Source organism: Solanum stenotomum, chromosome 3 (genome assembly GCF_019186545.1).
Source record: "Solanum stenotomum isolate F172 chromosome 3, ASM1918654v1, whole genome shotgun sequence".
In the NCBI taxonomy this organism is placed as follows: domain Eukaryota; kingdom Viridiplantae; phylum Streptophyta; class Magnoliopsida; order Solanales; family Solanaceae; genus Solanum; species Solanum stenotomum.
This window is the reverse complement of record NC_064284.1, coordinates 62,440,148-62,456,293: the sequence shown is the minus strand read 5'-3', so window position 1 is coordinate 62,456,293 and position 16,146 is coordinate 62,440,148. Positions and strand designations below refer to the sequence as shown.

The 16,146-nt window shown below is 35.1% G+C and overlaps 2 protein-coding genes across 2 annotated transcripts; both read left to right on the top strand.

Moving 5' to 3' along the window:
* Positions 1-3,565: 3,565 nt before the first annotated feature.
* On the top strand, positions 3,566-9,330 carry LOC125859917 (oligopeptide transporter 7-like). The gene is made up of 6 exons (XM_049539774.1): positions 3,566-3,711; positions 4,127-4,721; positions 6,223-6,792; positions 7,780-8,035; positions 8,372-8,554; positions 8,680-9,330. The coding sequence occupies exons 1-6, from the start codon at positions 3,666-3,668 to the stop codon at positions 9,292-9,294; spliced, it is 2,265 nt and encodes a 754-aa protein (XP_049395731.1). The 5' UTR covers positions 3,566-3,665; the 3' UTR covers positions 9,295-9,330.
* Positions 9,331-10,454: 1,124 nt separating this feature from the next.
* On the top strand, positions 10,455-15,883 carry LOC125860557 (calmodulin-lysine N-methyltransferase). Its single transcript, XM_049540541.1, has 7 exons — positions 10,455-10,599; positions 10,912-11,092; positions 12,376-12,455; positions 13,824-13,884; positions 13,972-14,087; positions 14,863-14,995; positions 15,377-15,883. The coding sequence occupies exons 1-7, from the start codon at positions 10,503-10,505 to the stop codon at positions 15,654-15,656; spliced, it is 948 nt and encodes a 315-aa protein (XP_049396498.1). The 5' UTR covers positions 10,455-10,502; the 3' UTR covers positions 15,657-15,883.
* The last annotated feature ends 263 nt before the right edge of the window (positions 15,884-16,146 follow it).

Genomic DNA, 16,146 nt, shown 5'->3' with positions numbered 1-16,146 from the left:
GTTACAATACAAAAATTATTCTTGCTTCTTGAAAAAATCGATTATGACTACTCACCGATAGAGTCCTCGTTTGATGAAGTATAATACCAATGTCAACAGTTCGATTGTTTGTTCAACATCAAATTTTCAGTTGATTGCTTTCACCCCTTCTCCCAAAAGTGAATTTGAAATAGGTAATCCATTTGGTTGTGAAGTTCGTATAGTTGAGGTCAATGAAACAAAAAATGAAAAGAGTAAAGAGAAAGAAGATGGTGTAAAATCAAACATTGTTACACCCAAATATGGAGGAAAAAAGGGTAAGGAGAAAGTCATTACAAATGTTGAGTACCCTCATGATAGCAATTTTGAAGACATATACCAACTGCAAAAAGAAAAAAAATATTATAGCCAAAGAAGAAACAATCACATTGGCGATCCTACGTCAACGTTAATGTGTTCAACAAGATAACTAAACGTCTTTCCGAAGTCAACATGCTTCACCTATTTAAGGAATCTCCTTTTGAATATCTATTTGATTTGCCTCCGATAAAGGTTCAACATCAAATCATCAGAATATTGATGTATCACGATGATATGTTCATCGTCAATTTGACTGGTAAAGATCTCCATTTTGGCATTAAGGAATTTCGCATTGTGACTGGTTTTAAATGTGGGGGACATACATATTTTGTTTTTGACCCCGACAATCCATCAAAACTTATGAGTTTATACTTCCCTAATTCTTCTGATAAAATCAGCTCACTAACCAAAAAAATAAATTTTAAATCGTGTAGATTATTATTTTTTAATAAATTGTCATATTTTTAATTAAAATGTTATTGTTATAAATAAAAAGACTAAAATAATATTACGTAAATTAAGGTCTTAAATTGTATATTATTATAATTTTTCCTTCTTTTTATTTATTCGGATAAAAAAAGTGATAAGAAGTTATGCTTTTCTGACATTCTCCCACGTGGCTCCTACTATAAATGAAACAAATAAAAATATTTCAAAATTAAAAAATAAAGAAAAAAAATCATATATTAGAAATGTTTTAGTAATTTCACATTTCATCGAGGAAAAGATTCAAACTTATTCTTTGTACTATTTGAAGTTATTCGAATTTTTGATTCATTCATACACTTGCTATCAACAAATACATCTCACAAATGAAATCAGCGAACTCCACGTATCTAAATTCACTATCCCTTAAAATTTTTAATCATGATTTAAATTATTTTCATGTTAAACCTCATTAAAGATCAAGAAAAAAAGATTTTTTTTTTAAAATTACGGAATAATATTAGACCAAACATCTAATAAGGATAAAATTGCTCAATTTTACATAGTACTCGGCCAAATTTATTCCTTTTTTTTTTTCCTTTTCCTTTTCCATTTCCATCCTATTGTTTCGGAGTGTGAGGTGAGAAGTAGGGAGGGATGTTAGACGTTAGTGTTGCATCTTTTTCTTTTTTAAAAACAATTTCAATAGAGTAAATTAAGAATTATGAGATCTTAGATTTCAAATTTCATCAAACACAAAAACATTAGTAATTTCTTTACATCTGCTTTAGTTTTGATCACTTGATACCTGTTGTTGGTAAAATTAGATCTGAGACCTCGTCGAATGAAAATTTTGAAGATGTAGATTAGTTTTGACACAAAATCATAACGATTTGTTGCATCTCAACATAATAGATTAAGAATCATGAGATCTCAGATTTCAAATCTCATCAGAGATAAAAACATTAGTAATTTCTTTATATCTATTCTAGTCTTAGTGTCCAAAGTTACTTGATACCACCTATTATTGGTGAAATTAGACTCGGGTCTCGTCGAACGAGAAGTTCAAAGATGGAGATCAAATTCACCATGAAATCATAATGATTTGTTGCATCTCTTCTTTAAATCTCAATAAAATAGATTAAGAATTATGAGATCTCGGATTACAAATCTCATCAGAGACAAAAAAAAACATTAATAATTTCTTTACAACTGCTCTAGTTTTGATGACCAGAGTTAATATCTATTATTGGTGGAATTAGACCTAAGAGTGGGCACCAGACCGGAATGGGACCATCGGTATCGGGATGAACCGGATTGGAATTACCGGTATGGAGGCTCGGTTCCGTCCTGTCCCACTATATGCAGGGATAGAACCGGGACGGACCGAAATGAAACGGAATGAGATAAACGGGATGACACATAGCTATTTAAAAAAATAATACTTTTTTTGAGTTATTTTAAATTACGAAAATTTGAATGTTTTTTTATTTTTCTAAGTTTAATAGTTTATAGTATTTAAGTTTTGAAATTTATAATGTAATTTTATTTAAGTTTATTCTAAAATATATATATATATTTTTTTACTTATATAAGTTTGTAAGTTAAGTTTCCTACAGTTTTTGAGCTTATTTTATAAGTTTTCAAGATTTAAATCTTTTGAAGTTTATAAGTTATTATACTTCTTTTTTTTTAAGACAAGTGAAACCCACAACCGCTACCCTTTGGGTGCGCACAGGGTAAAACCCCCGCTCTTATGCAATAACTCGCAAATCACATAGAAGAGGTAACCCACACTAGGCAAATCCGGTGTGACGAGCTCGACCCAGAAGACAAACCCTTTGCTTTCGCTGGCAAGAGATTTTGAACTTGAGACCTCCAACATGTAAGTCTCAAGCCCCAAACCACTGGACCACCCCGAAGGGTTATATAAGTTATTATACTTATAACTTGTAATTTAAATAACTTAAGTTTGTAATTTTAAAAAATTAAATAAACAAAAAAGAAATGTTAATAAAAGTATAAAACAATGACACAAATACTATTGGAATCGGACCGAAACTAGGATGAACCGATACCGATACCAAATCATGATACCGTTTCGTTCTGAGTACCGATCCAACGTATTCCATTCCGTATCGAATACTATCGAATCGAAATGGTATCAGTACAACCCGATTCGATGCCCAATCTTAATTAGACCTGAGATCTCATCGAACAAAATATTCGAAAATCAAGATCAAATTCGACACGAAATCATAACGATTTAGGAGTGCGTTGTAAGTTCCTGCTTAAAACATGTCAAACAAATGTGAAAGAGCACCAAAATGTATATGCACCAGCATTAGCCCAGGTTCATTTTCATTGGTTATTACTTCTACTACTATTACTTTATTCGCTAGTTGACTACTATTCCTTCTTTCTATTTTTAATTGTCATCATTTTTTTTTAGAGTCAAACGATAAAATGATAAGAACTTTGACTAACATTTTAAGATGTATTTTTTCATCATAATAATATGCAAAAAATTGCCAATTATAGTACTTTTTGTATAGTTTTTGAATATCTAAATTTTAGTTTAAATTATCAAATTATTATAATCTAATTTAACTTTAAAAATTAGTTAAATTAACCTTCGAAAAACGCAACCTAACAATTAAAAGTGTCCAGAGTATAAAAATATTACCCACATAATAAATCACGCCATTGCTGACTCTTCAAACAAATCTACAGTTACAAGTTTCCCATTTCCAACTATATAGATATATTCTATTGGTAGATTCTGTACGAACTTAGAACATAAATTCGACAACTCATATTTGATAGATTGGAAACGTTCTGAGGCTCAAATGAAAGTCTCAATGTAATACGAAGAATATACGGTGTGAAAGAGGAGAAACATGATTGAGACTGAAGAAACACATGAAGAAATCTCTGCTCCACTTAGTAAGCATTTTCACAAATTCTATGACTTTGTTGTATAGAAAGAGAGATAGATTCAGAATTTTGAGTTTATGAATTCGAGAAAATGTAACTTATTCGGTTTTTTTTTGAGTTTTGGATTCTAGAAAGATGGATTTTGTTAACACAAATATGTGATTTTGATCAAAGTTATTGAGTTCGGCAGAACTTGTTCTAAAGTTCTAGCCCTGTCTATAGGCGGATTTAGGATTTAGGGTTTAAGTTTTATGATTATGAATCTATTACACTTTTTGAAATTGTAGATTCAAAAATATTTTTTGAGAACGATTCAGTTGAATCCATTGATGAATGCTGCATTCATATTGTGTGGTTTGACTTTTTTTCGAAGCGGAAGCTTAGTATATCGAGCTCCATTTTTACTTACCTGCAAATGTTGCAGTTGATAAGCAGAAGCAGAAGGAGATATCTTCAAAAAACAGGGATGATGTTTCGAGCAGTTCTCAATCTGAAAATTCACCAATCGAGGAAGTGGCTCTTACAGTTCCGGTCACCGACGACTCAACTCTTCCGGTCGTTACATTCCGAATGTGGATACTCGGAACCCTAGCTTGTATTCTCCTCTCATTTCTCAATCAATTCTTCTGGTTCCGCCGTGAGCCTCTCTCAATCAGCTCAATCTCAGCTCAAATCGCGGTGGTTCCATTAGGTCATCTCATGGCTATGGCGATCCCAAATCGAGTGTTCTTCAAAGGGAGAAAATTCGAATTCACGATGAATCCAGGACCGTTTAATGTAAAAGAGCATGTATTGATTACGATTTTCGCGAATTCCGGCTCCGGAAATCCGTACGCGATTCATATTGTCAGTGCGGTCAAGGTTTTCTACAAGAGGACGTTGACTTTCTGGGTTTCGTTGATCGTGGTTCTGACGACGCAGGTATTGGGCTTTGGATGGGCCGGGCTTTTTCGGAAGTATTTGGTGGAGCCCGCTGCTATGTGGTGGCCCCACAATCTTGTTCAAGTTTCTCTTTTCAGGTACATAACATATGGACTTCCTTATCTTTTGTGATATTAGCTGGGCTTCTGCCACGTGGCAGAACAAGTAGGTAGTGTAATCCTTTTCTACGGGTGGCAAAGTGGGTCGGGTTGGGATTGAGAGTTTGGATTCGATGTGGGTCGGCTGATTTTGAAGTCAACATTCGAGATCTAAGGTTAAAAGAGAATTTTTAAAAATGTTTTTGTTTTAGGTAAGAATGTTATTTTTCAAAACATAGTTAAGTCAATCAAGTATATGAAAATTATAAAACATTTTTTTGTACTTCTCTGTAATTCCTACACCCTTACATGCTTTTTAAGGGGAGTACAGTTGATGGATGCCACGAGAGTCATATGATAAAATATTTTATGATGGATAATATAGGTTGATCTATATTTGATCCACTATTAAACAAGGCATAATACATAAATATGACCGTTAACTTGGCGTTTGCGAACAATTATGATTTTTAACTTTAGGTCTACTTGTTTAATTTTATATGATAAAACATGCGTCTACTTGTTTAATTTTATACAAGTTTAAGTGTTTACTTATGCACACTCAAAGTTGAAGGCGTAGTTATCCGCTAAGCCAAATTAAGAATCATGTTTATGTATTATGACTTAAAATAATTATACAACCCATTTAAAAGTGGTCGTGTGGGATGGATAACAGTAAATTTTAACCATTTTTGCCACCACTATCCTTGACACATCTTTTGTGGGAAGAGATTCTACTACAGCGTCTTTCATTTGTGTATTTGATACTGCAGAATCTTTTTAAAAAGAAACGTTTTTCATGAGTACATTTTAGTGTTAATGACTAAAAAGGAAAAAAAGGACTTACTTCCGCTGTGAAAATTACTTGCTCCAACCAAAGACATCAATATGTAGTACTCAAGAAATTTCATGCTTCTGGTTTGCTAATAATATTATTAGTCTTAATATATGCTTATTTAGTCATGTTCTTTTATTTATAAATTATGTTTCATTTAGGAACTAAAAAAATAATTTTCATGAAAAGTAACTTCCATCATACCAGAGTTGGAAGTAATTGCAAAGGCATTGAGTCACTATGTAATCAGCAAGTCTTTCATCTTTAAATTACTTGACCAGGCTCGGTGAGCGATCAAGATTGCCCATGATTAGGTTGGTGACCTCCATTACATTTAGGACTTAGGAGGATACCATATCCAAGTGGTCGAATCTGCCTCATAATTTGTGATAACAAGGGGTTGTATTTGTATGGTATGAATAAGGGTCATTGAAGAGTTTTTCCCACCTCCAATTACAGGAAGATCAACAATATCCCACTTACTCTCTATGTAATTCAAACTTTCCATATACTGGATCGTGGCGTTCTGGAGGAACTTGAATAAATCTTTAAGGTCAAGTAGTTGAAATATGTGGTAATTAGGAGAGAACTGTAAACATAAATAAATGCGGTTTAGTGGTTGTTATGATTACTATGCTTATTGTGGTTTTCATTTCTAAATGGCAGTGCCCTTCATGAAAAAGAAGAAAGAGCCAAGAATGAATTGACACGAAACCAGTTCTTCCTCATTGCCTTTTTATGTAGCTTTGCTTACTATGTCTTTCCAGGTTACCTTTTCCCGATGCTAAGTTCCCTTTCATGGCTATGTTGGATATTCCCAGCTTCTGTCCTTTCCCAACAGTTGGGTTCTGGGCTTCATGGTCTTGGAATGGGTGCAATTGGACTCGATTGGTCTAGTATATCCTCCTATCTTGGAAGCCCACTAGCTAGTCCATGGTTCGCCACTGCAAACATTGCTGCTGGATATTTTCTCATTATGTATGTTGTTACACCTATTATGTACTGGTCCAATGTGTACAAAGCCAAAACCTTTCCAATATTTTCAGACGGCCTCTTCACATCAGATGGCCAAACATACAATGTTTCAGCCATTGTTGATCAAAATTTCCATATTGATTTCAATGCATATGATCACGAGGGCCCTCTCTACCTCAGCACTTTCTTTTCAATGACTTACGCATTCAGCTTTGCTTGCCTCAGTGCCACAGTCGTTCACGTCTTCCTCTTCCATGGACGGTAGGTTGCAATCTTGGACAATTGATAATACTTACAGGTTTGATGCCTATTTATGTGCATCTCTGAATCTGTATCTCTGTCTATATACTATTCTATATATGTGAGTCTTTTATTCTGAATTTCTACAATGCTTTAATGTGTTTTTGGTGCAACTTGCTTCACATCAAACCTGTCACTAAAGATTAAAAGGATCCTTTTTTGTAATGTTTCAGGAATTGCTTAGTATGTAGGTTGTTATACACTAAACAACTGAAATAGTTACAGATTTCGCCAAAGATAATATTCGTGATATAGTGATTCTATGGTAAAACATTTAAATCAGAATTCAGAAAGAATCAGAGAGGGTCACTATATTCAATTTGTGATTAAAAATAATTTATAAGTGACATACCAATCAAAAAGTGATTTGCAAACGATATGTGTGCTTTCTACTGGAAAAAGACCTTCTCCAAGGCAAAAGTTGAGTTGATAGGTATAAATGTTAGACCACGTGATATTCAAAGGCTGCTGCTGATGGATTGAATTGTGTAAGTATGATAAGTTTCACCATTCTGTAGATCTGATACTCCATGCAAATCTTAGCTGCACTATGGTGTTACATTAAAAGTGAAGTGGGTCACCAGAAAGAAGTGAAAACTAATAGGGGTGGGAAAAAAAGATAAGTGCAATTAGGATACATTAGTAAAACAAAAACTTGCTAAACATAGCTTTCAACACATGAATGCTCAGAAATTTGTAATAGGTCTTTTTATGTGATTAGAAAAAGGGATTCCCGGAATTCTTTACTAAATGATTTTCTTTCTCTCCGCATCTTTTTGAGGGAAGTACAAAAGCAAAAACTTCTCCGTGTTCCTAATGTGGAGAAAACAAAGATAAGTGGAACTTTGCGTTGTTATACTCTCTGTGTTCCTTAATTGAGTATTGAGCTAGTTTTATCTTTAGTGCACGCGGCAACAAATAATCAACTCATTGGCTTTTGATATGTAGAGACCTGTGGCAGCTGAGCAAGTCCGCTTTCCAAGAGAAGAAAATGGATATTCACACGAAGCTCATGAGAAAATACAAGCAAGTTCCTGAATGGTGGTTCTTAAGCATTCTTCTTGTAAATATTGCCGCTACTGTGTTTATATGTGAATATTACAAAACACAGCTCCAATTACCATGGTGGGGCGTCTTGCTGGCGTGCGGTCTTGCTTTCTTTTTCACCCTTCCGGTTGGAGTTATCACTGCCACCACAAACCAAGTAATTTGCTATATTCTGTTTCACAGCTTTGCAATCATCCATAGCTTTTGTTGATCGCATCCTACCCAATGGTTTATTCCATTAGGAATACTGATATGTTGCCATACATTAGCTGAGACTAGTACTTATGTAAGTAATAAAACTGGCATATTTTTTCAGGTATTACCTTGGTATCTGTCATCTGCATTCTAGTTGATTTTGTATTTTGCATACTCTAGATGAGAGCATCGGAATTTTGCATAATGCAGTCTTAGATGAGGATATATAAGCTATCTTCTATTCAAACGCCACACGCAATTCTTTGTTGTTCTAACATTCCATTGTCTCTTTGCGCAGACTCCTGGGTTGAATGTGATAACGGAGTACATAATTGGCTACTTGTACCCCGGTTATCCAGTAGCTAACATGTGCTTTAAGGTGTATGGCTACATCAGCATGAAGCAGGGATTAACCTTTTTACAAGACTTAAAGCTTGGGCATTACATGAAGATTCCTCCTAGAGCAATGTTTATGGCTCAGGTTGGCTTTTCTTTTCCTTCTGCATCTGTAAATCTATACATATTGGCACGTGAAACTATCTTGGTGCCTAGTTGAATGAATAGTCCTACAAGCTGTAATCTTTGTGCTTTGAACTCTTTAATCAGGTTGCTGGAACGTTGATATCAGCTTTAGTGCATCTCGGAACAGCATGGCGGCTCATAGACACTGTCCCGGATATTTGTGACAGGGCTTTGCTTCCTCCTGGAAGCCCGTGGACCTGCCCAGGCGATCATGTATTTTATGATGCCTCAGTCATCTGGGGTTTGATTGGGCCGCAAAGAATTTTCGGAAACCTTGGCCATTACTCTGCCCTTAACTGGGCTTTCTTATTTGGAGCTATAGCTCCTGTCATTGTTTGGATCGCGCACAAGTCTTTCCCTTGCCAGCAGTGGATCAGGTTAATCACTGTGCCTGTACTATTAGCTGGGATAATGAATATGCCACCAGGTACTTCTGTCAACTACAACAGTTGGATCATCATAGCTTTTCTCTCTGGATTTGTTGTTTATAGATACAATCAGAAATTATGGAGTCGTCACAATTATGTTTTATCTGGTGCGTTAGATGCTGGATTAGCATTCATGGGGGTGTTGTTGTATTTATGCTTGGGAATGGAGCATGTTAGGCTTAACTGGTGGGGAAGTGATGCAGATCGATGCCCACTGGCTAAATGTCCAACTGCTGAAGGGATTGTGGTTAAAGGATGCCCAGTTTTTTAAGTGATCATTGAAATGATATGTCTGAAATTATTCTTTTGGTGTATATGTTTGTAAATGGATGTAGATTAGTAGTCCTTGCATTTTATTTTATTTTTAAATTCATTATTGTGAGGATTGTGCAACTTTTCATCCTTTCATTTTCATTACAAAACTGATGGAGATGGTATTTGACTATTACAGACCTTGTCAGATTGCTCCGCATTTCTTTTCACTGTTACAATTATTAACCTTTTTAAAGAGGAATTCCAAGTAAGCGCAAGTCATCGCCTCGTGTTGACCACATTCATGTCCTCTGTATGCACTGTCCATTTAGATGCAAAATTGACTTCATTTCCATGACCGTAATCCCAAAACCTTTGGTTACTGATGGAGGTTCGGTTCGGTTTTATGAATTATCGGTTCGGTTTATTGGTTTTCGATTTTTAAATACGCTAAACCAATAACGAACTAATAAGATAATTTTTTATCGGTTTTCAGTTTATCGGTCTTGGTCCTTAACGGTTCGATTTTTGGTTTAACCAATAAGAATATGCTTATAAAACAAATATATGACTTCTCTAATAAATTTGGCACGACAAGATAATAATGTAACTTTACAAAAGCTCATAAAATAAAAATAATAATAACAAACATGAAAAGAACTATACATGTGTAACACAAAGAGAAATAAAGAGGAATATGATTCTCTTACTTTAGGTTTTGATGATTTATATAATGTAAAGTTGTGAACTCAAAGTCACAACGAAATATGAATTGATGGCTAAATGATAAAGACATAACTATTAAGTTATTGAGATTAATATTTATTAATATGTATGTATATGTAAACGTATTAAATTATATATGTAACTCTTAATGGGTTATTGATTTACCCAATAACCCAATATTGAAAACCAATACCGAACCGATAACCCGATGATTTTTATTTATAAAACCATTAAGAAACCATTAACCCAATAACCCAATAGCAATAAACCAATAACACTTTTTTCGGTTCGATTTATCGGTCGGTTCGGTTTTTGCACGCCCCTAACTACGGTTATGTAATAATGTAAAAATTCTTTATATACATTAAAAAATTAAACTGAATTTTAAATCAGTGAGTGCTAGATACAGCTTAAACTACGTCGTATTGGTACTCATATCACGATTCAGACACTCTCCCTGTTAACACAGAAGTGAAAAAGCGAGCTGAAGAAAGTGCAAAAATGGAGGCAAGTAGCGGAAAATCAACAACAAATGCATCGTCTCTTCGATGGAAAATCCTTCGTCGTAATCTTATTCGTCGCTCTTCATCCAATTCAGGTCTAAATTTTGTATTTTTACGTACATTCAAACATATATCTGTATACACACATGCCCACATAATCAATTTTTTGAGATTTTTGATCATATGGATTGAATTGTTGTGTCTAAGAAGATAAATCTGAAATGGGTATTCAGTGAATATCAAGGAAACCAACCCATGGGAGCTGTTAAGTAACTTTACCTTCTGGGGTTGAGCTTTTTTTGCAGATATAGGCATTGTTAAGTATTTTTCTGTTACAAAAAAGACTAATTTTTTGCTCAATTTATTTTCTGGGTTTGAATAATTTGGATTGAATTATTGTGTTTCAGAAGATAAATCTGAAATGGGTATTCAGCGAATATCTAGAAAGGCAACTCATGGGTTCAATTTGATACCATTTCATCTGATGAAAGACTGTGTTGAAGAAAATGTGAATCCGATGGATAGCTCGCGGAATGCTACATTATGCTATACATTGCCAGTTACTAATGCTTCCCAACTTTTTCTACAGTGAGTTTCCATTATTCCTAAGTTGATTTTCCTCTTCTTTTTTGAGTATGGTAAGATAAAGTTCATTTTCCTCTTTTTCACTTCACTTATGGGCTGTGGCGGAGCCAGGTTTTTCACTATGGAGGGTTCAAGATATAAAAAAATTAGAACACAAAGTAACAGGGGATTCAACATCTACTTATATGTGCATAAAAATGATTTCAACCATTTATATATGTAATATAATAATTTATATTTCATCAAAGGGGATTTGGATGAACCCCTTCAACCATCTTGGCTCCACCCCTGCTTATGGGTGGATGTAGTATGAGGGTATTGGGTGGGCATCCATTACCTTGACTTGAAGCACACAGAGGCACCCACATGTTGTCACACTATAGAAGTATGTGCAGCAGTGATCAAATTCTTACCTTTGTTGAGTCCTTGCATGGTATATGGTCTTGGGCAATACTCAGGTGTCATGGCACCCCAAGGTCTGGCCTAGTGATCAATAAAGTGGATTGAGAATTATGAGGCCTCAGCTTCAAATTCAAGCGGAGACAAAAAACACTAGGTGGTTTCTTTCCATTTGTCCAACATTTGGTGGACAAAGTTACTAGGTATTGATGTTGGTAGGAGGTAGCATGCACCTCGAGAAAACGATTATCCATAAAAAAGAAAAAACTCACACTTTGTGACCAATTAAGTCTCATATCGGTAGTGGGATGGAGGATTTGGTCTTCCTATATGATTTTGAGTAATCGTCATCTCATGAGGTAGCTTTTGAGGTTGGGTTAGTCCCAATGTTCATTTTCTTATCAATCTTGACATTGACATCCTTATTTTGATTGATGAATTTGCTTAGTGTTTCCCCTATTCTTCATTTTGGGTGAAAAATATTACTCCTTCCGTTTCAATTTGATTGTCTGATTTTGGCTTGACACAGAGTTTAAGAAAGAAAAGAAGACTTTTAAATCTTGTGGCCGTAAACTAAATGTATGTAGAATATGCCAAAATGCTCTTTAATCTCGTGGTCTTAAACATGTCACGTGGAAAGTTAAAACTAGTGAATTGCCAAAAAAAGAGACATTCTTTTTAAAATGGACTAAAAAGGAAAGTAAGAAACAAATTGAAACAGAGGGACTTTTTTTTTTTGGGGGTATTCCCCCTGCATTGCTTGGTTTTTTCATCTTTTGGCGTTGGATAGTAGGAATTTAATGGAATATGGGAAAATAATTCTTTTGTCAGAATGAACTGATTGATGGTGTTCCCTGATGATCTCTAATGGCTTGACTTTAATGCAGTCAGAGAGCGGATGATATGGCACATCTTAATGACTTTGAGGTCTGCAATAGATATGATATTGACAACACTGGACTTGTTTGTAAGTATTTTTTGCATTCTTCCATTTATTTTTTTACTTTCGTGGAAAAGTATGTACATCTTTCCTTACCAAGAAAAGTCTGTAATTTGTCCCTGTTCTGCTCTAAAATGAGCTGCTTTATCCTTACCCCCCTTCATCTGATTACTTCTTGATTCCTCTCCATTAAGCACCAAAGAAATAAAAGTTGATGTCTGTCTATCAGACTCACAGACCAGTTTAGTTTAATGTTGTTAATTGAGTTGCATTGAGGGTGTGGCTTAGTGGTCAATTAAGTAGGTGCAAACTTTGGAGGTCTGCCTAAGCCTTTGTGGGCAGTAGGTGGTTGAAATTCCTAACAGGAGAAACAGCCGTAGGTGATTTCTTCCCATCTGCCTAAGCCTTTGTGGGCAGACTTACCCGGTACTTGTGTTGGTGGGAGCTAGTTGGTACCCGTGAATTAGTCGAGGTGCGTGCAAAATTCCTTGAACACCGCCATTATCAAAAAAATAATTTCCAAGTTGAATATGGAAATTGTTGCATCTGCGTGAATTGTAGCGATGTGAGGGATTACACTGTAAGCGAGGACCATTTTTGTAGGAGAACATGTTTTTGTCAATGTAGATACCTTTTCTATACTAACAGAAGAAATCTGAATATAAATGTGAAATGAAGAAACAATAAATACTAAAATTGTTATTGTAGTTTGTTGTTTGAGTTCACTAAGTGTAGAGTTAACTTATCAAATATAGCCCACACTGTTGGCTTCTGTTTTAGGTTCCATTCTGAACATAACATTCTTTCCAGAAGTTCGGACAGAAAGATCTTATATATTGTAGGAAATGCTATTTCTTATTGCTTACCCCTTTTAATCCCCCAGTGAATTAAAGAAGAGGAAATTGGAGCTGGCTAGTTTTTGAATTGAATATGATGAGACTGAAAATAATATACCTTTTCTCAAAAAATAGATGTTATTTGCAACTATAGAAGATAAAAGACAAAGCAAACATTGTGAGAATAAGCAATCTTCTGGATGTACTTCATAAATCAAACTTCTGAAAACTACGTCATCACTTTACATGGCGATGAAGTATTTCATCGACTGCAATTTGATGCTGTGAGCTACTTAGTCATGGCTATAAATTGTCCCTTTTGATGATTGGAATTGTCCTCTAGTTAATAGCATTTACAGATTAAGATTCTTTAACTCCGGTCTAAAAGACTAATTTCTTCTGTTCTGGAATAAAGTTTTTTCGTAAACAACTGGATCTTCACGGAATATTTATATACTAGAATGTGCATATCATTTAGTAAGCCTTAATGGCCCATGTCATGTTTGCTATCATTGCTACTGGTTTGTCCTTCTAATTTATAGACTTTCTTGTTGAGCAGGTCAATGGCCGTCAGAGGATGTCCTTGCCCACTACTGCTTGTCACATGCAAGCATTTTCAGGTATTAACAAATGTTATATTTCAGATTGGATTATAATATTTTTTGTTGTACCTTCAACTGATTTCAGTTGATATTCGACTCTTCCAGGGGAAAAAGAGTCATTGAGCTTGGATCTGGCTATGGCTTAGCTGGATTGATCATTGCAATGACCACAGAAGCACGGGAAGTTTTCATATCTGATGGAAATCCCCAAGTTGTTGATTGTATCCTTTTGATTTAGTGGGGAGCTAAGCACTGTAATTTGTTGCACTGATTTTGGCCAATTTCTGGTACAAAAAGGTAAAAAGACGGAAGTACTCTGCTTCTACACTTCTTTCTTTCATTACTTTGTGGATTCACTAGTATCCATTGTGTTGAGGCCTTGCTTTTTATGTCCTGGGACTAACCTGTATCAGTTAGGATAAATAAGCACAAAGGTTGGTGATTGCTGAACCATGCCACCTAATCATCTTTGTGCTGGAGCCTGGAGGGATCGTTTTCACAATTATACTGTGTGCTTGTCCAAGGATTTCAGTCAATAAACTTGTGTTTGATCTAAGAGGAAGTTTTTTGTATTTGTTCATTTTCCACTTTGCTGATCATGCCACTTGTTTTTGCTTGTCAACTCTAATAGTAACCTAGTAATTAAGCTGTTTGTCATTCATCAGTAGTGTGTTGAAGAATGTAGTATTTGCTAAGACCTTGTCTTTTTCACCAGTCCCTTAGTTGTGCAGTATCCTGAATTCATACTTCATACTTTTCTCTAGTCTAAGATATAGATTGGTAATCATGCAGTGAATCAAATTTACCGTAACGTTTAAAGGAGTTGTCAGTATTCTATTTGCTTCCAGTTACACAAACAGTGATTGATCTCCAAGCTTTATTGTTGTCCCAATCAGTTTACTATCAAACATTGCGCAAGGTGTCCAAACTTAGTTAGTGGTTCAATAACTCGATTGCTTCACATATCTCTTAATTTCAGATGTACTTAACATTCAGATATACAGCGTAATGTGAATGCCAACTCTGGTTCGTTTGGTGGTACGGAGGTGAAGCCATTGATGCTGCACTGGGGTCAGGAAAAAGACTCTGATATCTCCAACACATTTGATGTCATCATTGCAAGTGACTGGTAGTTGTCTCTTTTCTTACTAAACTGTTCTTTTCCTCATTGAGTATTCTGCTGTAAGTTGTAAATTGAGTGCATCATATCTCTGAGTCATTGTTGTCACGTCAATGGCTAATGAATGCTAACTTGGAGAACATAAAGCCCTATGATTTATACAAACTTGTATAACGACCATGCTGGCAACCTAACCTTTTCCACTGTACTACGTACTCAAATTTGGTCAAAGAAAACCCCCCGTTGGGATCTACCTATAATGCGTGGGAGTTCATTTCTTATCTTTGTCACCTAAGCCTTTCATGTACACATGCAAGAACAGAAGACGGTTCGTTTCCTTTTTGTCTACTAAAGTTACTCTGTAGTTTTACTTCATTTGTCATTTTGCAGCACTTTCTTCAAAGAGTTCCATGGAGCACTCATCCGAACTATCAAATCACTGTTAAAAGAGGAAGGTCCTTCTGAAGCCATACTTTTCAGCCCCAGAAGAGGCAACTCACTGGACAAGTTTCTCGGAGAAGTTAAAGATAGCAGATTGCATTTCAGCACAGATGAAATGTACGATGCAGAAGTTTGGAGGCGTCATCAGGGGTTTGTCGAGGGTGATGATTCCTGGCCAAATTATGAGATGGATCATTGCTATCCTTTACTGGTCAGAATTACGCGATGAAGATTCAAAGTGCAGGTTTACTGTGTCTAGTATGCTTCTTTTGTACATACAAAACTATAAAAGCAAAGCTCAGATCTTATATACTATGAAATATGAACTGATTCCACTATGGACAAGTTACTGATTATTACAGTTTATCAAAATTTTGATATTCAGAACCCATAAACTTTAGTTCTTTCACTTTGTTGAGAAGAAATGATTTGGTTGTGTTTTGAATATAAACTACTCCAAAGCACCAATTGATGATACTAACTATTTCTCTAATGGAAATGGAACATTCAGTGGTTGAATTAGCTTGCGATAACGCTCAGCTACCTGCTCATCACAATATTGTCATGTCTTCCCTGTTCTATTGGCTATCACACATGACGTTTCAAGTTTAAGTGTATATCTATGTATTATGACTTAATTATTTCAAATACTAAGCTATTTAATTTCTACCGTTTCCTTGAAAATTTACTACACATCAATTTATTTTGTATTTATAATT

Coding starts and splice junctions, on each gene's coding strand:
- LOC125860557 (XM_049540541.1), top strand. CDS start 10,503: ATGGAGGCAAGTAGCGGAAAATCAACAACAAATGCATCGTCTCTTCGA. Junction 12,456..13,823: donor TGACAACACTGGACTTGTTT/GTAAGTATTTTT, acceptor CTTGTTGAGCAG/GTCAATGGCCGTCAGAGGAT. Junction 14,996..15,376: donor GTCATCATTGCAAGTGACTG/GTAGTTGTCTCT, acceptor GTCATTTTGCAG/CACTTTCTTCAAAGAGTTCC.
- LOC125859917 (XM_049539774.1), top strand. CDS start 3,666: ATGATTGAGACTGAAGAAACACATGAAGAAATCTCTGCTCCACTTA. Junction 3,712..4,126: donor AGAAATCTCTGCTCCACTTA/GTAAGCATTTTC, acceptor CAAATGTTGCAG/TTGATAAGCAGAAGCAGAAG. Junction 8,036..8,371: donor TCACTGCCACCACAAACCAA/GTAATTTGCTAT, acceptor CTCTTTGCGCAG/ACTCCTGGGTTGAATGTGAT.